Consider the following 26,955-nt stretch of genomic DNA (forward strand, 5'->3'; position numbering starts at 1 on the left):
TTTCTTCCTTTCTCCTTCTAGATGGTAGATGTCGTGGGTTTGTAATGTGCTGTACAAGGAGCCTTGGTGCGTTGGTGCAGTGCATCTTATAGATGGTACACACTGCTGCCACTGTGCATCGGTGATGGAGAGAGTGAATATTAGTGGATGGGTTGCCAATAAAGAGGGCTGCTTTGTCCTGGATGCTTTCGAGCTTCTTGAGTGTTGTTGGAGCTGCACCCATCCAAGCAAGTGGAAATTATTCCATCCCACTCCTAACGTGTGCCTTGTAGATGGTTGTCAGGGTTTAGGGAGTCAGGAGGTGAGTTACTCGCCTGTAGCACGAGAAGATCCTGCAATGATAGTATTTATATGGCTACTCCAGTTCACTTTCTTGTCAATGGTAACATCTAGGATGTTGATAGTTCAGGATTCAATGAGCGTAATTACATTAAATGTCAAGGGGAGATGGTTAGATTATCTGCTGTTGGAGATGGTTATTGCCTGGCACATGTGTTGTATGATTGTTCCTTTCCATTTCTCAGCCCAAGCCTGGATATTGTACAGGTCTTGCTGCATTTCTACATGGACTCCTTCTTTACCTAAGGAGTCACGAATCGTGCTGAACATTGTGCAATCATCAGCGAACATCCCCAGTGCTGACCTAATGATTGAAGGAAGGTCATTGATGAAGCAGCTGAAGATGTTGGGCTGAGGACACTACCCTGAGGTACTCCTGCAGTGATGTCCTGGAGCTCAGATAATTGACCTCTAACACTGAAACAGTTAGAATGTTCACGTTCAAATGCAAAATGGTTGGCACATGTTTCAGGATTTCAGTTTTCCTAGCTTTTGCATGGATAGTAATAACTCAGTGAACAGCTACTGTCTTCAGCTCTTCAACGGATAGGGCAATTAACCGGTCCCAAGTTACTTCACTCTGGTTTGGGACGGTACGGGCCTCAAATGTGGACATTTCAATACTCTTGTTGTGAAAAACCCAAACAATCCTATATTGAAGATTTTAAACTTTTGCACGGGATCGATTTGGTTTGCCACTCCCAATTTCTCATTTGTCTTTAGCTTTTGATCCCAGATGCGAGCCCCCAAATTGATGTTACACTCAGGTGAGGAGGGGTCCCTCCTGTTCCTCTCCTTGTTTGATGCAACAGGCTTTATTCCTTTTTAAACAGTGGATGTGTTTCCCAGTTCAGTGAGCGCTTAACCCTTCATGCGCTAGGATCACAAAATAACCAATCAGAAAGGTTTTCTGTCGTTTAAACAAGAAAGAGGTTATTTTATTGTACTGAAAATCAAATTCCGATCAAATTAAAATAGCACATCCACTCGTTCTCCCTTATCTATTCTATTAGTTACATCCTCAAAAAATTCCAGTAGATTAATCAAGCATGATTTCCCTTTCGTAAATCCAAGTTTAGTTTAGAGATACAGCAATGAAACAGGCCCTTCGGCCCACCAAGTCTGTGCCGACCATCAACCACCCATATATACTAATCCTACACTAATCCCATATTCCTACCACATCCCCGCCTGACACTATATTTCCCTACCACCTACCTATACTGGGGGAAATTTATAATGGCCAATTTACCTACCAACCTGCAAGTCTTTTGGCTTGTGGGAGGAAACCTATGCAGACACAGGGAGAACTTGCAAACTCCACACAGGCAGTACCCAGAATTGAACCCGGGTCGCTGGAGCTGTGAGGTTGTGGTGCTAACCACTGCGCCACTGTGACAAAGTTGTCTTTGTCCAATCCTGCTCCACAAGAGCTCTGCTATTACATCTTTTATAATGGACTCTGACATTTTCCCCACTAATGATGTCAGGCTCACCCTCTGTAATTGCCTGTCGTGTCTCTACCTCCTTTTCTAAATAGTCGGGGTTACATTAGCTACCCTCCAATCCATTGGAACTGTTCCAGAGTCTATAGAATTTTGAGGAATGACCAGCAATGCATCTACTATTTCTAGAGTTACTTCCTTAAGTACTCTGGGATGTGGATTATCAGGCTCTGGGGATATATTGGCCTTCAATCCCATCAATTTCCCTAACACCATTTCTCTACTTATATTGATTTCATACAGTTCCTCATTCACAATTGACCCTATGTTACCCAATGTTTATGGGAGGTAATTTGTGTCCCCTTTTGTGAAGACAGAACCAAAGTATGTCTTTAATTGGTCTGCCATTCCTTTGCTCCCCATTACTTCCTAACAGCATTTGATGAAGTGTCACTTAACAGGCTTGTCTGTAAAGATAAAGCCCATGAAATAAAAGGAACAAAGTTGTCGGCATGACGGGAAGCAGAAAGAGGGGGTGAAAGGTTGTTTTTATAACTGGAGGAAGTTTCTCCATGGGTCGTTCCTAGGTCTGCCACTTTCCCTGTTATGTATTAGCCACTTGGACTTGAGTGTAAATGGAACAATTGCAAAATTTACACTTGACACGAAACCTGGAAGTATATTGCACAATAAGGATGATAGTGACATACTTCAAGTGGATATAGACAGACTGGTGGAACGGACGGACACATGGCAGATAAACTTTAACAGAAACGCAAATTGATAGATTTTTCATGGATGGAGAGGAGAGGCAATGGAAAATAAAGGGTGTAATTTTAATGGGGGAGCAGCATCAGAATGAATAATTCTATGGCAGGACACGTAGATAAGATTGTTAAAAATGACATGCAGTGTGACTGTTACAAAGACAAACTATCCCTCCTTGCCCTTCACAAACTTCCTGCAACACTGTTACAGTGTTGGTATCACCGTCTTCCTCCCACACCTCTCCACTGTCATCCAGCCGGAAGGAACTACTGTTACGTTTTTATTATTTCATGGAAAGTGGGCGTCGCTGTCTGGGCCAGCATTCATTGCCCATCACTAATTGCTCATGAGAAGGTGGTGGTGACCTGCCTTCTTGATTAATCTGGTGCAGGTACACCCACAGTGCTGTTAGGAAGGGAGTTCCAGAATTTTGACCCAGTGAGAGTGAAGGAACAGCGATACAGTTCCAAGTCCGGATGACGTGTGACTTGGAGGGGAACTTGCAGGTGGTGATGTTCCCATGCATCGCTGTCCTTGTCATTCTAGGTGGTAGAGGTCGCGGGTTTGGAAGGTGCTGTTTAAGGAGCCTTGGTGCGTTGCTGCAGTGCATCTTGTAGATGGCACACACTGCTTTCCCTGTGCGCTGGTGCTGGAGGGAGTCAATGACACGCCAACCACGATCAATCAAGCAGGGCTGCTTTGTCCTGGACGGTGTTGAGTTCCTGGAATGCTGTTGGAGCTGCACCCATCCAGGCAAGCGGAGAGTATTCCATCACACTCCTGATTTGTGCTTTATAGATGGTGGACAGGCTTTGGAGAGTCAGGAGGTGAGTTACTCGCCTCAGGATTCCACGTCTCTGACCTGCTCTTGCAGCTGCAATTCAGCTTCTGTTCAATAGTAACCCCTAGAATGTTGATAGTAGGGGATTCCGTGATGGTAATGCCATTGAATGTCAAGGGGATATGGCTAGACTCTCACTTATTGGAAATGTTCGTGTCCTGGCACTTTTGCAGCATGAATGCTACTTGCCACTTATCAGCTTGGGGTGCATCTTGGGATGCAAGTACATAGTTCCCTGAGAGTGGCAACACAGGTAGACAGGGTGGTGAAGAAGGCGTATGGCATGCTTGCCTTCATCGGCCGATGGCATTGATTACAAGAGTTGGGACGTTATGTTGCAGTTGTACATAGCGTTGTTTGGGCCGCATTTGGAGTACTGTGTGCAGTTCTGGTCGCTGCACTGCAGTAAAGATGTGATGAAGCTAGAGAGGGTGCAGAAAAGACTCACCAGGATATTGCCTGATCTGGAGGGCTTGAGTTATAAAGAGAGATTGGATAGGCTGGATCTGTTTTCCCTGGAGCGTAGGAGGTTGAGAGGGGAGATGATGGAGGTATATAAAATTCTTAGAGGCATAGATAGAGTACATAGCCAGAGTCTGCTTCATATGGTAGGGGCAACTAAAACTAGAGGGCATAGATTTAAGGTGAGAGGGATGAGCTTTAAAGGGGATCAAAGGGGTAAATTTTTCATGCAAAGAATAGTGGGTATCCGGCATGAGCTGCCTGAGGAGTTGGTGGAGGCAGCAACAGTAGCGACACTTAAGAGGCATCTGGACAGGTACATGAATGAGCAAGGCATAGAGGGATATGGAATTAATGCAGGCAGATGGAATTCGTATAGATAGGCATTATGGTCAGCGTGGATGCGGTGGACCGAAGGGCCTGTTTCTATGCTGTACGACTCTATGACTCTAAGGCTGGCGGGGTGGGGGGGAGCTGATAGAAGTGTACAAAATTATGAGGGGCGTAGATAGGAATAAACTTTTTTTTCCATTCGCGGAGGTGTCAATGACCAGGGGGTAGAGATTTACGGTAAGGGGCAGGAGGTTTAGAGGGGATTTGAGGAAAACAAATTCACCCAGAGGGTGGTTGGAATCTGGACCACACTGCCTGAAGGGATGGTAGAGGTTGGAACCCTCACAACATTTAAGAAGTAGTTCGAGAAGCACTTGGAACACCATAGCATACAAGGCTACAGGCCAAGTGCCGGAAAATGTGATTAGAATGGATAGGTGCTTGATGGCCAGCATGGATACGATGGGCCGAAGGGTCTGCCTCTAGTTTGCATAACTCTATGACTGTATAAAGTGATTGGAGTTGATGGAGAAGTTGATCAATGTGAGAAGAAGTTCAGCCAGGCAGAGGAGGGTGGTTGTGGATGGGGACTGGATGGGTCTCTGATCAAGGAAGAAGCAGAGAACCCTAAGACCGTCCTGGTGGGGGATGGAAGCTGCAGAGACATTGGACGTCCATCGTTAGAAGGAGGCGTTTAGGGCCAAAAAACTGGAAATTGTCAAAATGACGTAGTGCGTCCAAAGAGTCACGGGTGTAAGTTGGGAACAGACTGGATGAGGGAAGAAAGAATAGAGTCAAGATAGAAATAAATAAGTTCAGTGGGGTAGGAACAGGCTTAAACAATGTGTCTTCAGGGACAGTCCTGTTTGTGTATTTTGGGAAGGAGGTAGAAGTGGGATGTCTGGAGTTGCAGGACCATGAGGTTGCAAGCTGTATAAGGAAGTTCTCCAGAGGAGATGAGATCGGTGACAGTCCTGGAGACAGTAGTTTGATGTTGGGTGGTGGGGCCATGGTTCGGGGGAGGTAAAAAGAAGTGTCTCAGAGTTGGCACTGAGACTTTTCAAGGTCGTGGTCGGTGTGCCAGCCAACGGCGCTACCACCCTTGTCAGCAACTTGATCACAATGTCGGGAGTAGACCTTAGAGAACGGAGTGCAGCAAGTTCAGAGGGAAACAGGTTAGCGTGAGTGAGGGAGGTGCAGAGAAATCGAGATGGCTTATGTCTTACCGATAGTTCTCAATGAAAAGATCAAGAGTGGGTAAGAGGCCATAGGGAGTGGTCCAGCCTTAGCCAATTGGATGTTCATACAACCACTGCCACTTTGATCTATTGGGTTCAGTTTTCTGAAGAAGTCAATTAAATGGGACTTGATCAAACGCCTTTGTAATGTTTATAAACATAAAACCAGATGTGCCACCCTCATCAATCCCCTCTATAACTATATCAAATAACTCCTTCAAGTTTGTTAGATACAAATTGCCTTGAAAATGTTCATTGTAGTTGACATTTATAAATCCTTGTTTTTCCAGACAGCAGATATCTTTGCCTCGGTTGATGGTTGAAATTTCCCCAGCAGGGGCGTTCGACTGACTGGCCAATAAATACAGGGTTTACTCCATCTCTCCTTTTTTAACCAAGATGCAACATTTACAACCCTCCAGTCCCCTGTCATCACTCCCATAGTCAAACAGGATTGGAAGATTCTGGCCAGTACCTTTGCAATTTCCATCATTCCTTACCTCAGCAACCCTCATACATCCCATCCAGACAGGGTAAATGTTCTACCATATTGTGGTACAAAAAGTGTTGGATTGAAAGGTATTAACTGAACCTGTTTGTTCAGTGACTGTAATTAATGTCAGTCTCCATGGTCCCGAATTATGTCACTCAAGGATTTCCTTCTGCTATTAATACAGGACTACTTTCAATGCATTATCCTACAGTGTCAGTGGGGGCATCATCCCCGGCACTAACAGGGATCAGCAGCTCCAGCGAGAGGGAGAGGATCGGTCAGAATCTTTGAATAGATTTTAATGTCACAACAATGGATCAGAATCTGAGAAAAAAAGATTGGAATGTTACAACAATGGATCAGAATCTGAGAACAATAAATTGGAATGTTACAATAATGGATAAGAGTTTAATCTGGGAGTTTGACTATCTTTCTGCAAAATATGATCGGCTATCATTAGCATCTCGGATCACTTATGCACTTTGGATTGTTCAATACATTTACTATCCCATCCTTGCTATTGTTGGTGTTCCTGGTAAGTGTCTCTCTCTATCCAGCTAATAATTCTATAAACCATGTTTAACTGCATTACTGCTCCTGTTATTTATTCTCCCCTCCTTGCTGCTGTTGCTACTCCTGTTGAGTCTCAAATACTGGCTAAAAACTATTGCTAACTGTATTACTGTATCAGTAATTTACTCTATTAACATTGCTGCTGTTGGTGTTCCTGGTAAATCCCTGTGTAGAGCTATGAGATCGTACACAACTTTTTCACTGCATTGCTGTTCTTATCATTTTAATATTTAGTCCCCATCGCAAAGTATGTTCCCATCTACTGACTCCATCTCCCTCTCTGCCTAGTACATGAGGCTGAATGAGACTGTTCACAATCTTGGTGATCCCTTTCACCCTGAGTGAGTTTGGACCTCATATCCTCTCCAGTAATCCTGAATACTACCAGCTCTATAATATTGTCCTCTTCATCAATCCATCAGCTGCAGAAGCACTTATCCTGTCTTTGTAAAATCCAGACTGGACTATCCTAATGTTACCCTGGTCAGCCTCTCAGTTATAAATTTTCACAGGCAAAAGCCCATCCAAAGCTTTGCTGCCTAACTCACATTAAATCCCATTCACCCCATTTCCCATGTACTCTCTGATCTGCATTGGCTCCTGGTCTGTGAGCACCTCGCTTTTTATATGATCACATCTCCAATTTCTCTAGGAATTTCCCACATTCCGACATGTTATCCTTTAAGTATTTATCCAATTCCCTTTTTGTAGTAAATGTCTGTCCGACTGTCTCTCTCGCTGGCCTTGATTTTTAGCTCCGTTGAGCCACTGGTGTCAGTGCTACAAAGCCAGAAATTATACAATGATGTGGGGAATGCTGCCGGCCACTTACAGCGTGCCCACATGGAGCTGCATGTTGGGCAGAGCATCTGGCAGCGTTGACACACATTTTAGAAACTTGGTCTGTGCATGTGCACTGACCAGCTGTGTTAGTAACTCTCAGCTGAACATATATTCAGCAGCATGAGGAACCACCACCCACCTCCCTTTACGTTAGAGTGAGGTGAATACATAATTTTCTCCCACAGCAGGGAGAAGCAGGATGAGAGATCCCGTGGCTTTGTCAGGATAGCGGGATCCCTGATGGTGTAGGTGGCTCTGCGGGACCACCATGTCAACGGGGAGAGGTAAAGGAAGTGAAAAAACTCTCACTCCATTAATGTACAGTTGGTGTGTGAGAATGCTCAATTTATCATGTTGGCAGCAGCCACGATACCTTCAGTCTGAAACAGTCAGCCAGTCCCAACATCTTCAGGACTCCACGGAGAACCATAAATTGCCATCTCAGAGACAAGGTCTGCTTCCTCTAAACACAACTCATATTTATAAATCCCGGCGCCACCCAACCAAACCTTACTCTGCATCAGATTCCCCCCCCCCCCCCCCCCTTAGTGCTGTGCCTGCCCTGGGAGTGTTTAATTGAACAATGTAGAGGGCCCTTTATTCTGTATCTACACAGTTTTTCTTTTACCTAACCACGTTTTTATTGTGAAAGCAAAATACTGCAGATGCTGGAAATCTGAAATAAAAACAAGTAATGCTGGAAATACTCAGTCGGTCTGGCAGCATCTGTGGAGAGAGAAGCAGAGTTAACGTTTCGGGTCAGTTATTTCCTAGGCCCCCTTTTTATACAATTTTTTTGAAATAGCATTCTTAAAAATAGATAAATAAAACAAAAATACAATTTAAAACAGCACTGTCGGCATTAATGACGGACTCTAGTCCCTGCAGTGTGTACCAGTCAGGAAAGGCCTCAAGCGTTCCAGCGGACACAGCATGCTCCTTCTCCAAGGACACCCGGGTGTGAAGATAACCACGGAAGAGGGGCAGGCAAACAGGGAGGATAGACCACCTGACAGCGCGCAGCATGGACCAGTGAATTTCGACCATGGCCAGGCCCAGGAGCAGACCGACGAGGGCATTAGCCTCCTGGCACATGCCCCTCTGTACCGGGTGCCCAAATATCAGCAGCGCGGGGCTGAAGTGCAGCCAGAACTTGATGGAGCAGCCCATTTCAATATGCAAACTGGGGCTACAATCTTGCACAATCCATATATACATGGAACATGGAATCGTCCAGGCCGCAGTAATTACAGGCAGCCTGAGAGACTGTGTATCTGCTTAAAAGTCTCTTGCACGGGACTGCCCTCCACAGCACCCACCATCCCAGCTACCCAATGTAAAGCAGGAGGAATCCCACTTCGAGAGATAGCCACCGTCGTTTTCTCTTGCCATCAGATGGCAACACGGACTGCCATGGCATCTCCAACCACCTGGCGAGGGCAAGGAGTTGGAGAGTGTGCAGGAGCAGCTGGTACAGGAAACCTTTCCGAGCCAATTGGAATGGCATGGAGGACATTTCCGAGAGGCAACTCGGGTTCTGCGGGATGGCTCCCGAAGAGGGTTTCAGGGCCTGGGTCTGATGAGCAGTTCCGGCCGAGCACGGGTCAGCTTGGCCAGGATCACTCCACTGTCCCGAACCCTCTCGCCACCCACAGTCAGGGGCGTCCTGGGAGCTTCGGCTACTCCTCTGCCTGCCAGTCCGACCCCGGATTTGGCAGCTGGGACAAGCCGAGGCACAGTCCTCCGCTGGAGGGGGAGTGCCCTGACTGGAGGCGACCATGTTTCAGACTCGGAATAGATCCTGGTAAAAGACAGGCAACTCCCACAGAGAGGCGCAGCTGACAGTCTCTGCTGACAGCTGCGTGTCGTCTTGAAGGCAGTGACATTGGCGAAAATAATACGTCGCCAGTTCACACCATCTGGGAGGATGCTCGACGTACAGGTATCTCTGCATGGTCCGACGGCGGAGAGTCACAGCCTGGGTGCGGACGCACACCAGCGAATGGCCGCCCTCCTCCATCGGGAGTCTCAGAACCGCGGCAGAGACCCAGTCTTTCCTCCTGCTCCAGAAGAAATGGACGAGTTTCCCATGGATTTTGGTGGCAAAGATAGGGGGCGGGGCCAAAGTGACCAACCGGTACCACAGCATCAAGGCCACCAGTTGGTTTATGATCATCGCTCGGTCAATGTAAGAAAGAACTTTGAGCAGTCCTGTCCAGCGCCCCACCCGAGTGGTGACTTTCGCCTCCAACTACTGCCAGTTATCCGGCCTGGCTGCCTCAGCGGGGCTAAGGTGGACTCCCAGATATAACAGATGCGTGGTGCTCCATGCAAAAATTATCAACTCCTCCGACAGGGAGTCCACCCGCCACTGACCCACCTGGAGACCGGAACATTTCTCCAAATTGATTCTTGCAGAGGACGCAGCAGAAAAGGTCTGCTGGCAGTCGCGCATCCTCTGTAAGTCAACGGGATCTGTGACCATGAGGAACACATCATCGGCGTAAGCCGAGAGTACCTTGCGACTTCCAATCTGCCGGAAGCTGCAGCTTGAGCATCATCACGTCATAAGGACGCTCACTGCAGAGACTCAGCGTTTCCCTGCTTGACCTCCCCGGACTTGCAGCTCTGGAAACTTTTCAACTTTTAACACTTACCTTGCTGTGTGCGTCCAACGCAGACACGGCCCGAACCGGCCGACCAGAGCCCGAAGGACGGGTTCAGGAGAGTGGCCCGACCCGACCCGATCCCGCCACATGTCGCGCGTCCCTTCGGGTTCGGGTCAGGCAGCAGCCTTTACAGCAAGTCCCGTTCACCCATCACTCCTGTGCTCACTGGCTTACAAAGGTTCCTGGTCCGGTAACGCCTCGATTTAAAAATTCTCATTCTAGCTTTCTGACCCAACTCATTCCGAACTGCCCAGTAATGAAACTGTCTCCTCAAAATAAATGATAATTTGTTTGTTGGAATACCTGCACCACACAGACCGCAGTGGTTCAAGATGAAGACTCATCATTTTCTCATGGTAACCAGGGATGGGGAAGTAATGCTGGCCTTGTCAGTATCACCCATATCCTATGAAAAAACAGACAGGAAATAAAATAGGAAATAAAATCAATGAGTTTGTAATTGATGGATTAAAACCAGGCGTGGTCTGTGATCAGAGCGAGACATCATAACCCGTTAAACAAATTGTCAACACAATTTACCTCACCGGCCCCTTATGTTTGCCTTTCTGCTGTTGTCTTCATCAGAAAACAAGTCACAATTAATCTCTAGTTTAAAAACTGCTGAATGTCAATTGTACACATGAGATACGTGCTCAATGGTTTCTGTTATCAGACAGTCAGGGAATCACACAGCACAGGAGGAGACCATTTAACAAATCGTACCAGTTCCTGTTCTTTGAAGGAGATTTCCAATTATTTTCTCCCCTGTTCTTTTCTCCCAGTCCAGCAAATTACCCTGTTAGTATTGATCCAAATCCCTTTTGAAAGTTTTTGTTAAATCTGCTTCCACAACCCTTTCTGGAAGTAAATTCCAAATCATAAAGACTCGCTGTGTAAAGAAAAGAATATCTCCTCATCTCTCCTCTGTTTGTTTGTTAATCAACATTAAACTGTGTTCTCTGGTTACTGACTCTTCATCCAGTGAAACCAGATTCTCCTTATTTATTCTCGCAAAACACATCATCATTTTGAGCCCCTCTATTAAATCTCCCTTTTATCTTCTCTGCTCTAAGGAGAACAATCCCAGCTTCTCTCCACATAACTGAAGTCCCTCATCCCTGTTACCATTCTAGTATATCACCTGGGCACCATCTCCAAGGCCTTGAAATCCTTCATAAAGTGTGGTGCCCAGAATGAGACACAATATTCCAGCTGAAGCTTAAACAGTCATTTATCTAGTCTTAGCAGAATGTTCCTGTGATGTTTGTTTTTAAATTTGTTGCTGCTGGTAAGAAAGCTAACGATCCGGTATGCCTTTTTAAAACATTCACAACTTGACCGACCACCATTGAAGATTTGTGTCCATACACACCCAGGTCTCTGTGCTCCTGTATCATCTTTTAAATGGTGTAGTTCAATTTCTATTCACTCCTCTTATTACCTCTCCCCAAATAATCAATTCCCCAATTCTATGTGTAAAGTTTCATTCACCATGCATATTCTCATTTCACCATTAGACTGTCCATGTCTTCCTGAATCCTGCTTATATCTTCCACACTAGTTACAACATTTATGAGTTTCCTGCCATATGCAAAAGTTGAAGTTATCGTTTGTTTTACATATAATTCTATGCCATTTTTTATCTATCTATGTCTCAGGACCAGCACTGGTTCTAATACTGACCCCTGAGAAACAGCACTGTATACTTCCCCTACCCAAGTCTGAACAATGTCTGTTCACCACTTCCCTCTGCTTTCTGTCCCTGAGTCCGTGTCATATCCACACCATCACTGTCACATCAATCCATGTGTTCTATTTTCCATAACAAGTCTATGAAATGTCATTTGATCACAGGCCTTCTGAAAGTCCATATACATAACACGAAACACACTATCCTCATCAACGCTCACAGTTATGCCATCAATGAACTTGATTAAGATTATCAGACATGATTTTCCTTTAACCTATCCATGCTGCTTGTCATTTATTAGCCCATGTTTTTCCAAGAAAGAAATATGTTTGTACTGGGTTGCAGCCTCTAGAAATTTCCAACCACTGACATTACACTGACTGGTCAGTAGTTACAGGGTTTATGTGATGTCTCCTTTTTTTTTTAAACAGGGTGTAACATTTACAACCCTTCAGTCCTCTGTCACCACTACCAGATCCAAGGATGATTTAAATATTCTGGCTCGTGCCTCTGCTATGTCCACCATTCCTTCCCTCAGCAACCCTCATGCATCCTATTCAAACCGACTAAACATCTTATTTTGGTAAAAAAAAAGTACTGGATTGAAAGGAGTTAACTGAACCTGTTTGTGCAGTAACTCTAATTAATGTCAGTCTCTTTGGACCCTAATTGTGTCACTGGAGGTTTTCCCTCGTTGATTAATAAGAGACTACTTTCAATGCCTTACACATAGTGTTGGCAAGAGCATCAACCCCGGCACTAACAGGGATCAGCGGCTCCAGAAAGAGGCAGAGGATAGATCGGAATCTGAGAACAATAGATTGGAATGTTACAACAATGGTCAGAATCTGAGAACAATAGATCGAGATCTTACGACGATTGATGTCCCTGGAAAGTGTCTGCATCCAAGAATTCGATTCATAAACCATATTTCACTGAATTAGTGGTCTTGACATTTAAATCATGAGAAGACCGAAGCCATTGCCTTCACTTTCTGTCACAATTTCGATTCCCTATCCACGATGTGCATGCCCCTCGCACGCCATTGTCTGAGGCTGAACCAGGAAGGTTACTACCTCTGGTATCTCTTTAATGCTGCTCTCAGTTCATCCCTATTTTCTCTCCATCTCCAAATCTACCTATTGTTATAGCCAGGTCAGGAGGGGTCACAGTCGCTCCTCTTATCCTTCCTCTTATTTCACCACAACAGAGTTTGTCTTTATTTTTAACTATGGATGTGTTTACCATCTCAGTGAGTGTTTTACCTTTTACCTTTGGTGTGATGGTGAAGAAACCAATTGAATAAATAAATAAGAAAATAATACACAGTCTGCAAGGTTTGATGATCTCATGGGCTTCTGGCTGAAATTCCGGGGAAGGAGACGACCCTTCTGCTTTTGTCCAGTTTGAATCACTGGCTTGTCTGTCTTTGTCCAGGGGAAACTCCCAGATTCCACAGAGATGGTCAGACGCTCTCATGACTGCCTCAATATATTTTCTGGAGCCTTCTAATGAGATTCAAGTCAGGAGTTTCCATATCCCCACGGCTCAGGATGCCATTATTTACACTTAGATGGGTTTTCTCTTTCAAAGTCAATGTGTCAGGATGGCCTTGAATGCAACAATTGAACGCAATCTTAGGTAATTCAGTCTCAAGATAAAGCCATTATTTTGGGCGCAGGCTCATCAGACATGTGTCTCCTGTTGGACGCGTTGGAGAGTGAAAAGGTGTTTCAGCAAATTGCAGTGGCCATCTTGGCTGCCAGTTTCTTTTAAAGGTTAACAGCAGGATTTTGTTCCATGAAAAGTTGGATGCAAGTTAGCCCAACCGATCAAGTAAAATTCCTCACTGGCATATCGTTTTTCCTTGACACAAATAATACCTCAATAATATTGCCCATCTCCATCTCTGCCTAAGCCTAAATGCTGCATAAACCCTTATCGTGAATTTGCTACAGCCACACTTGTCCATTCCAATTCTATCCTGGTCACGCTCCCAGTTATAAACCTTCATAAACCACAACCCTTCTAGAACTCTGCTGCCTGAATTCTAACTCACACCAAATCCCGATCACCCATCACCCCTGTGATCAGTGATCTAGATTGACCTCAGTTTTGCTAGGGCTCCTTGATGCCATACTCGGTCAAATGCTGCCTTGATGTCAAAGGCAGTCACTCGCATCTCACCTCTTGAGTTCAGACCTTTTGTCCATGTGTGAACCAAGGCTGTAATGAGGTCAGGAGTTGAGTGGCCCTGGCGGAACCCAAACTGAGCGTCACTGAGCAGGTTATTGCTAAGCAAGTGCTGCTTGATGGCGCAGTTGATGACTCCTTCCATCACTTTACTGATGATAGAGAGGAGGCTGATGGGGCGGTAATTAGCTGTGTTGGATTTGTCCTGCTTTTCGTGTACAGGACATATCTGGGCAATTTTCCAGACTGCAGGGTAGATGCCAGTGTTGTAGCTGAACTGGAACAGCTTGGCTAGGGGCGCAGCAAGTTCTGGAGCACAGGTCTTCAGTACTGTTGCCGGAATATTGTCAGGGCCCATAGCTTTTGCACCACCCAGTGCCTTCAGTCGTTTCTTGATATCACGCGGAATTAATCGAATTGGCTGAAGTCTGGCATCTGTGATGCTGGGGACTTCAGGAGGAGGCCGAGATGGATCATCAACTCGGCACTTCTGGCTGAAGATTGTTGCAAATGCTTCAGCCTTATCTTTCGCACTGTTATGCTGGGCTCCCCCATCATTGAGGATGGGGATATTTGTGGAGCCACCTCCTCCAGTTAGTTGTTTAATTGTCCACCACCAGTCATGGCTTGATGTGGCAGGACAGCAGTGCTTAGATCTGAGCCGTTGGTTAGGGGATCGCGTAGCTCTGTCTATCGCATGCTATTTATGCAGTTTGGCACGCAGATGGTCCTGTGTTGTAGTTTCACCAGGTTGACACTTCATTTTGAGGAATGCCTGGTGCTGCTCCTGGCATGCCCTCCTGCACTCTTCATTGAACCCGGGTTGGTCTCTGGCTGGATGGTAATGGTAAAGTGGGGTATATGCCGGGCCTTAAGGTTATAGATTATGACTAAGTCCAATTGTGCTGCTTCTGATGGCCTACAGCGTCTCATTGATGCCCAGTTTTGCATTACTAAATCTGTTCCAAATCTATCCCATTTAGCATGGTGATAGTGCCACACAACACGATGGACGGTATCCTCAATGTGAAGGCTGAACTTCGTCTCCACAAGTACTGTGCAGAGGTCACTCCTACCAATACAGTCATGGACAAAAGCATCAGTAGCAGGCAGATTGGTGAGGACGAGGTCAAGTATGTTTTTTCCCTCGGGTTGGTTCCCCAACCACCTGCCGCAGACCCAGTCTAGCAGTTATGTCCTTTCGGACTCGGCCAGCTCGGTCAACAGTGGTGCAACCGAGCCACTTCTGGTGATGCACATTGAAGTCCCTGACCCAGAGTACATTTTGTACCCTTGCCACCCTCAGTGATTCCTCCAAGTGGTGTTCAACATGGTGGAGTACTGAGTCATCAGCTGATGGAGGGCGGTAGGTGATAATCAGTAGGAGGTTACCTTGCCCATGTTTGACATGATGACATGAGACTTCATGGGGTCTGGAGTCGAAGTTGGGGACTCCCAGGGCAGCACCCTCCCTACTGTATACCAATGAGCCACTACCGCTGCTGGGTCTGTCCTGCTGGTCCGGTTTCATTCCTTTTTATTAACATCGCAGCAGTGAGGTACATCTGAGTTGCTTGCTAGGCCATTTCAGAGGGTATCAAAGAGTTAACCACATTTCTGTGATTCTGGAGTCACATGTTGGCCAGTCCAGGTAAGGACAGCAGATTTCCTTCCCTAAAGGACATTAGTGAACAAGGTGGATTTTTACAACAATCGACAATGGGTTCATGGACATCATTAGACTAGCTTTTAATTCCAGATTTATGAATTAAATTCAAATTCCACCCTCTGCTGTGGTGGGATTCGAACCAATGTCCCCAGAGAAATACCCTGGGTCTGTGGGTTACCCTTCTTCTTCTTCGGTCTCCTTGTCTCGGGAGACAATGGGTAAGCGCCTGGAGGTGGTCAGTGGTTTGTGGAGCAGCACCTAGAGTGGCTATAAAGGCCAATACGAGAGTGACAGACTCTTCCACAGGGGCTGCAGACAAAATTGGTTGTCGGAGCTGTTACAAAGTTGGCTCTCCCCTTGCGCCTGTCTTTTTTCCTGCCAACTGCTAAGTCTCTTCGACTCGCCACGCTTTAGCCTCGCCTTTATGGCTACCTGCCAGCTCTGGCGATCGCTGGCAACTGACTACCATGACTTGTGATCAATATCACAGGACTTCATTTCGCATTTGCAGACGTCTTTAAAGCGGAGACATGGACGGCCGGTGGGTCTGATACCAGTGGTAAGCTCGCTATACAATGTGTCCTTGGGGATCCTGCCGTCTTCCATGTGGCTCACATGGCCAAGCCATCTCAGGCGCCGCTGGCTCAGTAGGGTGTATAAGCTCGGGCTGTTGGCTGCCATGAGGACTTCTGTGTTGGAGATACGGTCCTGCTACCTGATGCCAAGGATTCTCCCGAGGCAGCGAAGATGGAATGAATTGAGACGTCGCTCTTGGCTGACATATGTTGCCCAGGGTTCGCTGCCAAAGAACAAGGTACTGAGGACACAGGCTTGAAACACTCGGACTTTTGTTTTCCGTGTCAGTGCGCCATTTACCCACACTATCTTGGCCAGTCTGGACATAGCAGTGGAAGCCTTTCCCATGCGCTTGTTGATTTCTGCATCTGGAGACAGGTTACTGGTGATAGTTGAGCCTAGTTTAGGTGAACTCTTGAACCACTTCCAGAGCGTGGTCGCCGATATTGATGGATGAAGCATTTCTGACATTCTGTCCCATGATGTTCGTTTTCTTGAGGCTGATGGTTAGGCCAAATTTGTTGCAGGCAGCCGCAAACCTGTCGATGAGACTCTGCAGACACTCTTCTATGTGAGATGTTAATGCAGCATCGTCAGCAAAGAGGAGTTCCCTGATGAGGACTTTCCATACTTTGGTCTTCGCTCTGAGACAGACAAGGTTGAATAACCTGCCAACTGATTTTGTGTGGAGGAAAATTCCTTCTTCTGAAGACTTGAATGCATGTGAGAGCAGCAGTGTGGGTGCGAGAACACAGCCCTGTTTCACGCCACTCTGGAAAGGAAAGGGGTCTGATGAGGCGCCTCTATGCTGAATTGTGTCCTTCACATTGTCCTGGAATGAGGTGATGTTTTCTTATTTGCTTTGGTGGACATCCGATCTTTTCTAGTAGTCTGAAGAGACCCACGTCTGCTGACGAGGTCAAAGGCCTTGGTGAGATCAATGAAAGAAAAGTAGAGGGGCATCTGTTTTTCGTGACATTTCTCCTGTAGATGACGAAGGGAAAAAGCATGTCAATTGTCGATCTCTCTGCTCGAAATCCACACTGTGCCTCAGGGTCGACTCACTCGGCCAGTCTCTGGAGCCTGTTGAAAGCGACTCGAGCAAAGACTTTCCCCACTATGCTGAGCAGGGAGATTCCACGGTAATTGTTGCAGTCACCGCGGTCACCTTTATTTTTATCGAGGGTGATCATATTGGTATCGTGCATGTCCTGTGGTACTGCTCCCTCGTCCCAGCACAGGCAAAGCAGTTCGTAGAGTGCTGAGAATAAAGCAGGCTTAGCACTCTTGATTATTTCAGGGACTATGCCATTCCTTCCCAGGGGCTTTTCCGCTGGATAGAGAATCAATCGCATCACTGAGTTCCGATTTTGTTGGCTGTCCGTCCAGCTCATCCATGACTGGCTGCATTGAGGGCGGTCTCAGTGACAACATTCTCCCTGGAGGACAGTTCCATGTCGCACTCAACCCAGCGGTCCATTTGCTTGCGTTGGTCAGTGATTGTGCCCCCGGATTTAGATTTGAGAGGGGCGATCTTCTTGATGATTGGCCCAAAAGCTCTCTTAATGACATCATACATTCCTCTCATGTTTCCGGTGCCTGAGGCCAGCTGAACATGACTGCCTAGGTGTTGCCAGTAGTCATTTGTGCAGCACCTGTCTGTTCTTTGTGCAGTGCTTCTGGCTGTTTTAAGTGATACGGATGCTAACTCGCTGCGGGCTTTTTTGTAGTTCAGCAGTGCAATGCGCCTAGCCGCTATGACAGGTTCGAGCTCTTCAAAATGAGATTGAAACCAGTCTGCATTCTGCTTCACACGTTTGCCATAGGTGGTCATAGCTGACTCATTGATGGAGTCTCTGATGTGGGCCCACTTGGTCTCAACATCCCCTTTGGGAGTGTTTTGAATGGCTTTTTCAAGTGAATTTAGAATTTTTTGGACCATTTGTGGTTAAGAAATTCTGCTCGTGTTGATGCACGGGTGGCCCTTCAGCTTGGAGTGATGCAGCTTCTTGGGTTTGATTCTAACCTTGCTGCACACCAGGGACTGGTCGGTGTCGCAGTCCACACTGTGGAAGCAGCATGTGACTTGAACACTGTTTAAGGGGGCTCGCCTTGTGACGATGAGCTCTAGCTGGTGCCAAAGACGTGATATTGGGTGCCTCCAAGAAACCTGCTGACAGGGTTTAATGTGAAAGAACGAGTTGGTGATGCAGAGGCTATGATAGGTACACAACTCAAGCAGTCTCTGTCCATTCTCATTCATCCTTCCAATGCCAAAGCGACCAAGGCAGGTTGGCTATGAGTCATGGTCAGCCCCAACCCTGGCATTAAAGTCCCCCAGCAGGAAAAAGTGTTCGGTGTTGGGGATGCTACTAATCATATTATGCAGTTCCTCGTAGAACTGGTCTTTGTCTTTGAGTGAGGATCAGAGTGTTGGAGTATAGATGCTGAGTAAGTGTGCTGGACCAGAGGAGGTGAGCATTCGGATGGACAGTATGCCATTCTGAGCCATATGCTGAACAAAGAGTTTCTGATGGCGAAGTCCACTCCATGCTGTCTTGGTTCTTCAGGATCCCTACCCTGCCAGATGAAGGTGTCGTCTTGCTCTGTTAGAGATCTGCTCACAGGGAGGCGTGTCTCCTGAAGTGCTGCGATGTCCACATTGAGTCTACTAAATGCGTTGTTAATGATGGCGGTCTTCCGAGAATCGTTGATTTGTGTAAGGTCTTCAGACAGGCCAGGACTCATAGTTCTGACGTTCCAGCATGCAAAACGAAGGACTGGTACCTTCTTTCCTTTTTTTGTGTTGTTTGGTGCGGTGTTGCAGTCCGCTTTTCGGGCAATGATCCTGAGCTCCAAGCACCCATTGAAGCAGGTGTCTTGTGGCGGGACAGAACCTTATTGACCGGGGCTGCCCGGGTTGAAGCGGGTGGTAGCTGTCCAGTGAGGTGCAATGACCTCTCCAACTGACAAAGGCAACCCGTGGTGCCCAATGTCTATGCCAATTGAGCTGGACTTACAACCCATAACTGCTGCCTTCCATGTTGTTTCGGTCGCTGTGAGGCGACTAGGGGCGACATGGCACATGCCTAGGCGAATATATGGAGGTTGTGAGTTGCCCAAGCGTCAAAACCCCGCTCTCGGCCATTCTGGTGGTGTCCAAAGGACTGCTGAGCACGAAGCATGGCTGCAGGAACTGCCGGAAACAAGCCAAAGGTGACACATGACCACCTACGGGGTTCTGCTCCTGATTTTCTGTTAGGGTTTGCTCCTTAGGCCTTGGGCTGCCCAAGACGCCCACAAGCCAAAGGGATTGTTAGGGCCTCTGCTCAGGGATAGGTGGATGCAGTTGGGAGGACGGGGTGCGATGGGGAGGGGTGGAGGGAAGGGGATGCGACGGGGAGCTGGGAAGCGGGCTGTAGGGGGATAGGGCTTGTACAGGGGGAACTTGTTGCGAGAAGGGAGCTGGAAGGGGTTGCGAGGGGGAGGGGGAAGGGGTGGGGGAGGAGGGTGTGGGGGTTGAGCTGGGAGGGGGGAGCTGGGAAGGTGAAGCGGGGGGGACGGGGGTGCAGATAATAAAACATTTTATCAGTTCCCACCATCGACGCTGGGAAAGCTCATCCGCATCCTTCGGGAGGTGGGCGACAGCCTCGGACGCCGGTACCAGCAGAAATTCGCCGACATTGCGCTGCAGATGCGCTGCGAGCCGCACATCTCCCGCGGGCGCTTTGAAGTTGTGGCCAAGGAGCTGTTTGGGGTTTTTCTCGATGCTTCCCCTCTGTACTAGCTCTTATTTCCCTCGGGTTCTGCTGCTCCTTTCTCTCTGCACTTTATTTACCGCACGCCGTGGCCTCGGACGCTCTGGACGATGTTGACAACAGGATAGAAGTTCTAAGTATCACGAGCTGTAATTTGCAATTTTGTCCGGTAGAGAAGTATAGCGTAGGCGCCCAGAAAACTGGATGTCAATTTGAGCAACATTCGGTGCTCAATGAAGAAAGCAAAGAGCAGGTATGTCTGGGAGAGGGCAGTGGGCCCAGGTAACATTAAACTAGCTGTTAACTTGCATTTAGGGCGCAAATGTACTGAATAAAGAGCCAGGGGAATTTATCCAGTTTAAGTGGGTAGATTGGGGGAGAAAGCACTAAGAATGGGAACAGGTGGCCATGGATAGAGTTGCACAGCATGGGAGCTTCCAAGGGAGCTTATGGCCCAGGAAACATCTTGGACGCCTTGGGTTACTGGTCCAGTGATAAGACCACTACGCCACCGCCGATCCTAATGTTGCTGAGCACATGGGACTGGCGGTCTGAACTGCATTTGTTTCAATGCGAAAAGTATAACAGGAAATGCAGATGAACACAGATCTTGGATTACTACTTGGAACGAACTGTTGTTATTGTTAAAAAGACCTGGTTGAAGGAAGGAAAGGATTAGCAGCTAAACGTTCCGGGATACAGATGCTTCAGGCGGGACATAGGTGGATGTAAAAGGGGTGGGGGAGTTGCATTACTGGTTAAGGAAAATATCACAGCTGTATTGCGGGAGAACACCTCGGAGGCTCATGCAGCGGGGCAATATGGATAGAGCGCAGGAATAGGAAGGGTGCAGTCACAATGTTGGGGGTTTTCTACAGGCCTCCCAACAGCCAGCGGGATATAGAGGAGCAGATATGTAGACAGATTTTGGAAAGATTTAAAAGCAACAGGGCTGTTGTGGTGGGAGATTTTAATTTCCCCTATATTGACTGGGACTCACTTCGTGCTTCGGGCTGGGATGGGCAGAATTTGTAAGCAGCATCCAGGAGGGCTTCTTGAAATAATATGTAGATAGTCCAACTAGGGAAGGGGCCGTACTGGACCTGGTATTGGGGAATGAGACCGGCCAGGTGGTCGATGTTTCAGTAGGGGATCATTTCGGTAACAGTGACCATAATTCAGTGAGTTTTAAGGTACTTGTGGACAAGGATAAGAGTAGTCCTTGGCTGAAGGTGCTAAATTGGGGGAAGGCTAATTATAAAAATATTAGGCAGGAATTGTAGAATTTAGATTGGGCGCGGCTGTTTGAGGGTAAATCAACATCTGACATGTGGGAGTCTTTCAAACGTCAGTTGATTGGAATACAGGACACGCATGCTCCTGCGAGGATGAAGGACAGGTTTGGCAAGTTTCAGGAACCTTGGATAACACGGGATATTGTGAGACTAGTCAAAAAGTAAAAAAAAAGCATTCATAAGGCTTAGAAGGTTGGAAACAGGCGGAGCCCTTGAGGAGTATAAAGAAAGTAGGAAGGAACTTAAGCAAGGAGTCGTGGGGCTGAAAGTAGTCATGAAAAGTCATTGGCAAACAGGATTAAGGAGAATCCCAAGGCTCTTTATATGTGTATAAAGAGCAAGAGGGAATCCAGGGAAAGGGTTGGCCCACTCAAGGACATAGGAGGGAATCTATGCATGGAGCCGGAGGAAATGGGCGAGGTACTCAATGAGCACTTTGCATCAGTATTCATGAAGGAGAAGGACTTGGTGGATGATGAGTCTAGGGAAGTGTGTGTAGATAGTCTGGGCCATGTCGATTTCAAACAGGAGGAGGTGTTGGGCGTCTTGAAAAACATTAAGGTAGATAAGTTCCCACGGTCTGATGGGATCTACCCCAGAATACTGAGGGAGGCAAGGGAGGAAATTGCTGGGGCGTTGACAGAAATCTTTGCATCCTCATTGGCTACAGGTCAGGTCCCAGAGGACTGGAGAATGTTGTTCCTTTCCTTTAAGATGGGTAACAAAGTTAATCCAGGAAATTACAAGCTAGTGAGTCTTACGTCAGTGGTAGGGAAATTATTGGAGAGGATTCATCGGGACACGATTTACTCCCATTTGGAAACAAATGGACTTATTAGCGAGAGACAGCATGGTTTTGTAAAGGGGAGGTCGTGTCTCACGAACTTGATCGAGGTTTTTGAGGAAGTGAAGAAGATGATTGATGAAGGAAGGGCAGTGGATATTGTCTACATGGACTGCAATAAACCCTTTGAAAAGTTCCCTCATGGCCGACAGTTACAAACGGTGAAGTCACACGGTATCAGAGCTAAGCTGGCAAGATGGATACAGAACTGGCTTGGTCATAGAAGATAGAGGGTAACAGTGGATGGGTGTTTTTCTGAATGGAGGGATGTGACTAGTGGTGTACCGCAGGGATCAGTACTGGGGCCTTTGCTGTTTGGTACAGATAAATGATTTGGAGGAAAATGTAGCTGGTCTGATTAGTAAGTTTGCGGATGATACAAAGGTTGGTGGAGTTGCGGATAGCGCTGAGGATTGTCAGAGGATACAGCAGGATATAGATCGGTTGGAGAATTGGGCAGAGAAATGGCAGATGGAGTTTAATCCGGGCAAATGTGATGTAATGCATTTTGGAAGGTCTAATGCAGGTGGGAGCTATACAGTAAATGGCAGAACCCTTAGGAGTATTTGACAGGCAGAGAGATCTGGGTGTACAGGTCCACAGATCACTGAAAGTGGCAACGCAGGTGGATAAGGTAGTCAAGAAGGCATACGGATTGCTTGCCTTCATCGGTCCGGGCATTGAGTATAAAAATTGGCAAGTCATGCTGCAGTTGTACAGAACATTTGTTAGGTAACACTTAGAATATGGCGTGTAATTCTGGTTGCCACACTACCAGAGGGGTATGGAGGCTTTGGAGAGAGTACAGAAGAGTTTTACCAGGATGTTGCCTCGTCTGGAGGGTGTTAGCTATGAGGAGAGGTTGGATAAACTCGGATTGTTTTCACTGCAACAACGGAGGTGGAGGGGCGACCTGATTGATGTTTACAAGGTTATGAGTGGCATGGACAGAGTGGATAGTCAGCAGCTTTTTCCCAGGGTGCAAGAGTCAGTTACTAGGAGACATAGGTTTAAGGTGTGAGGGGCAACGTTTAGAGGGGATGTGCGAAGCAAGTTCTTTACACAGAGGATGGTGAGTGTCTGGAACCTGCTGCCGGGGGAGGTGGTGGAAGCAGGTACGATAGCAACGTTTAAGAGACATCTTGACAAATACATGAAAAGGATGGGAATAGAGGGATACGGACTCCGGAATTGCAGAATGTTTTAGTTAGGCAGGCATCAAGATCAGCGCAGGCTTGGAGGGCCGAATGGCCTTTTCTTGTGCTGAACTGTTCTTTGTTGACCAATGAGTTATACACTTCCAGTATAACCTCCCTGCTCTTGTATTCTGTGCCTTGGCTAATAAAGTAAAGGATACCATATGCCTTCTTAACCACCTTAACGACCCGTCCTGCAAACTTCATGGATCTGTGGACATTGACTCCAAGGTCCCTCACTGCCCATCTGACCAGACCATCACTATCTTCCTGCAGCCTACAGCTATCCTCCTCGCTAACTACCACGCTGCAAATCTTTGTGTCGTCTGAAAATTCCATGATAATGCCCTTACAGTTGCGTCCAAGTCGTTAATGTCGACCACATAAAGCAGGGGACACACTATTGAACCCTGTGGAATGCCACTGGAAAGAGCCCTGCGGTCGCTAAAATAGCCGTCATGAATTACTCTTTCTTTCTTGCCACTGAGTCAATCTTGTACCCACCTTCCTGCATTTCCCTGGCTCCGATGGGATTTTATTTTTTGAACTGGTCTGTCATGTGGGACCTGTCCAAAGCTTTGCCAAAATCCATGCAGGCCATATCAACTGCACTACCCTCATCTATCTTCCTTGTTACATGATCAATAAATTTGAACATGTTGGTCAAACAAGATCTTCCCGTAACAAATACAGGCTGACTATCCTAAAATAAATAGAGATAGTGAGTACAGAAGAAGGAAGGTTATGCTGATCCTTTATAAAACTCTGGCTCGGCCCCAACTGGAGTACTGCATCCAATTCTGCTCACCACACTTTCGGAAGGATGTGGGGGTCCTTGACAGGGTGTACAGGAGATTTACCAGAATGGTTCCAGAGGGAGAATTTTAGCTACCAGGTTAGTTTGGAAAAGCTGGGATCGATTTCCTTGGAGTAAATGAGATTGAGGGATGATTTGTTCGAAGTATACAAGATTATGACATGTTTGGATAAGGTAGACAGGAAAAGATGTTCCAATTAGTTAATGGTACAAGCACTAGAGTTACGATTGTGGGAAAGAGATACAGGGGGATGTGAAGAACAACTTTTTTACACAGCGAGTGGTAATGGCCTGGAAATCTCTGCCTACGAAGGTGGTGGAAGCAGAGACGGTGAATGATTTCGAAAGGATGTTGGATGGACACTTGAGGGAAATAATCCCGCAGGAATATGGAGACAGAGCAGGGGAATGAGACTGACGAGATTTATCTACAAAGAGCTGGCATGGAGACGATGAGCCGTATGGCCTCATTCTGTGCTGAAATAGCTATGACTCTACGACTCTCTGACTGGGAAAGTTTATAATGGACTGGGCAGTATCACCCTGTTGAACCTCGTGATGTAAGTTTGATGCCCCAAACCGTGGTTAACAAATGTCCTTCACAGAGTAAATCAGTTCAGACCGACTCACAATTCTGGAGTCATTCACAACGGTGAGTAGTTTTTCCTGGTTTTCTCCACATAGGACAGCAGCCAGGCTTTTCACTGTGTCCCCCACCTCCATGTGAAAAGTCTGTCAGGGTTAGGTGAGTCATAGAGTCAGAGAGTCCTACAGCATAGAAAGAGGCCTTTCGGCCCACCGCGTTCATGCAGACCATAATGCCTATTTATACGAATCCTACCTGCCTGCATTAATTCCATATCCCTCTATGCCTTCCTTGTTCATTCAGGTACATGTCCAAATGCCTCTTAAATGTTGCTACTGTTCCTGCCTCCACCACCTCCTCAGGCAGCTCATTCCAGATATCCACTATTCTTTGTGTGAAAAAATACCCTTTTGATCCCCTTTGAACCTTTTCCCTCTCACCTTAAATCTATGCCCTCTAGTTTTATTCACTACTAACATAGGAAACAGACTCTGGATATCTACCTTATCTATTCCTCTCAGAATTTATATACCTCCATCATGTCCCCTCTCAGCCTCCTTCGCTCCAACGAATACAGATCCAGCTTATCCATCTCTTTTTATAACTCAAGTCCTCCAGACCCGGAAACATTCTTGTGAATCTTTTCTGCACCCTCTCTAGCTTCATCACATCTTTCCTGTAGTGCAGCGACCAGAATTGCACAGAGTATTCCAAATGAGGCCCAAACAACACTATGTACAACTGTAACATAACGTCCCAACTCTTGTACTCAATGCCTCGGACGATGAAGGCAAGCATGCCATACACCTTCTTCACCACTCTGTCTACGTGTGTTGCCACTTTCAGCGATCTATGTACTTAAACCCCATGGTCTCTCTGCTCAACAACACTCCCCAGGGTCCTGTCATTCACTGCACATGTCCTGCCCTGGTTTAACTTCCCAAAATGCATCACTTCGCACTTGTCTGCATTAAATTCCATTTGCCAATCCCTTGCCCACTTTCACAATTTATCTATAACCTGTTGTAACCTTAGACAATCTTCTTTACTGTCCACTATACCACCACTTTTGGTGTCATCTGCAACCTTACCAATCATGCCCCCTACATTCTCATCCAAGTCATTAATATATATGACAAACAAGAAAGGGCCCAGCACCGATCCCTGCAGTACACCACTGGTTACCGGCCTCCAATCTGCAAAACAACCCTCCACTACCACCCTTTGCCTTCTTTCACCAAGCCAATTTTGAATCCAATTTTCTAGCTCACCCTGGGTCCCATGTGTTCGAACCTTCTGGACCAGCCCACCATGCGGAACCTTGTCAGAGGCCTTGCTAAAGTCCATGTAGACAACGTCCACTGCTCTGCCCTCGTCAATCATCTTGGTCACCTCCTCAAAAAACTCAAATTCGTGAGACATGATTTCCCATGCACAAAGCCATACTGACTATCACTAATCAGACCCTGCCTTTCCAAATGCATATAAAGCCTGTCTCTCAGAATCCATTCCAATAACTTTCCCACCACTGATGTAAGGCTCACCAGCATTTTGCTCCGTGGCTCGTACCTGCTGCCCTTCTTAAATAAAGGCACAACATTAGCTATCCTCCAGTCTTCTGGTACCACACCTGTGGCTAACAAGAACTAAAAATCTCTGCCAGGTCCCCAGCAATCTTTTCCCTTGCTTCCCATAGCATCCTAGGATACACCTGGTCAGGCCCTGGGGATTTATCCACCTTATTACGCTTGACAACCTCCAAAACCTCATCCTTGTTCAATTTTGATATGCCCCAGGGTATCGTTGTTGTGTTACTGCTTCCGTGCTGTCTTCAATCCAACCGGGTTAAAGCTGGTCATCATCACCATTAGGTCGTTCATAAAGAGGAGTCACAGTCTCTGCAAATCGAGGGATGATAGTCCACTGATACCGCACCAGCCTGAGGATAGAACACAGAGCAGTCATTGAGGTAAACGGGGTTAGGCACTGGATCAGGGCTCGCTGGTACCCCACCAGCCTGAGGATAGGACACAGGGCATTCTTTGAGGTGGACAGGGGTAGACACTGGATTAGGGTCTGCTGATACCTCACCAGCCTGCGGATAGGACACAGGGCATTCTTTGAGGTGGGCAGGGTTAGACACTGGTTGCCAGTCCACTGATACCCCACCAGCCTGAGGATAGGACACAGGACAGTCTTTGAGGTGGACAGGGGTAGACACAGGATGGTCTCGACCTGATGTTGGTCTGGGCTGATGTTGGTTGATCTAATCTGGACATCCAGGAAGGTAACACGATCGTGCACAAGCTGGGCCTTACGTGGATGGT

General features: G+C 46.9%; 1 protein-coding gene across 1 annotated transcript in view; it reads left to right on the plus strand.

The window, feature by feature from the left end:
• The first annotated feature begins 6,231 nt into the window (after nt 1-6,231).
• Nucleotides 6,232-26,955, plus strand: part of LOC137355895 (probable G-protein coupled receptor 139) — a 42,904-nt gene continuing 22,180 nt past the window's right edge. Inside the window, exon 1 of the mRNA XM_068021510.1 lies at nt 6,232-6,454. Within this exon, the coding sequence (XP_067877611.1) occupies nt 6,232-6,454 (223 nt within the window). The remainder of the gene's footprint in view (nt 6,455-26,955) is intronic.

Source organism: Heterodontus francisci, chromosome 44 (genome assembly GCF_036365525.1).
Source record: "Heterodontus francisci isolate sHetFra1 chromosome 44, sHetFra1.hap1, whole genome shotgun sequence".
Classification (NCBI taxonomy): Eukaryota; Metazoa; Chordata; class Chondrichthyes; order Heterodontiformes; family Heterodontidae; genus Heterodontus; species Heterodontus francisci.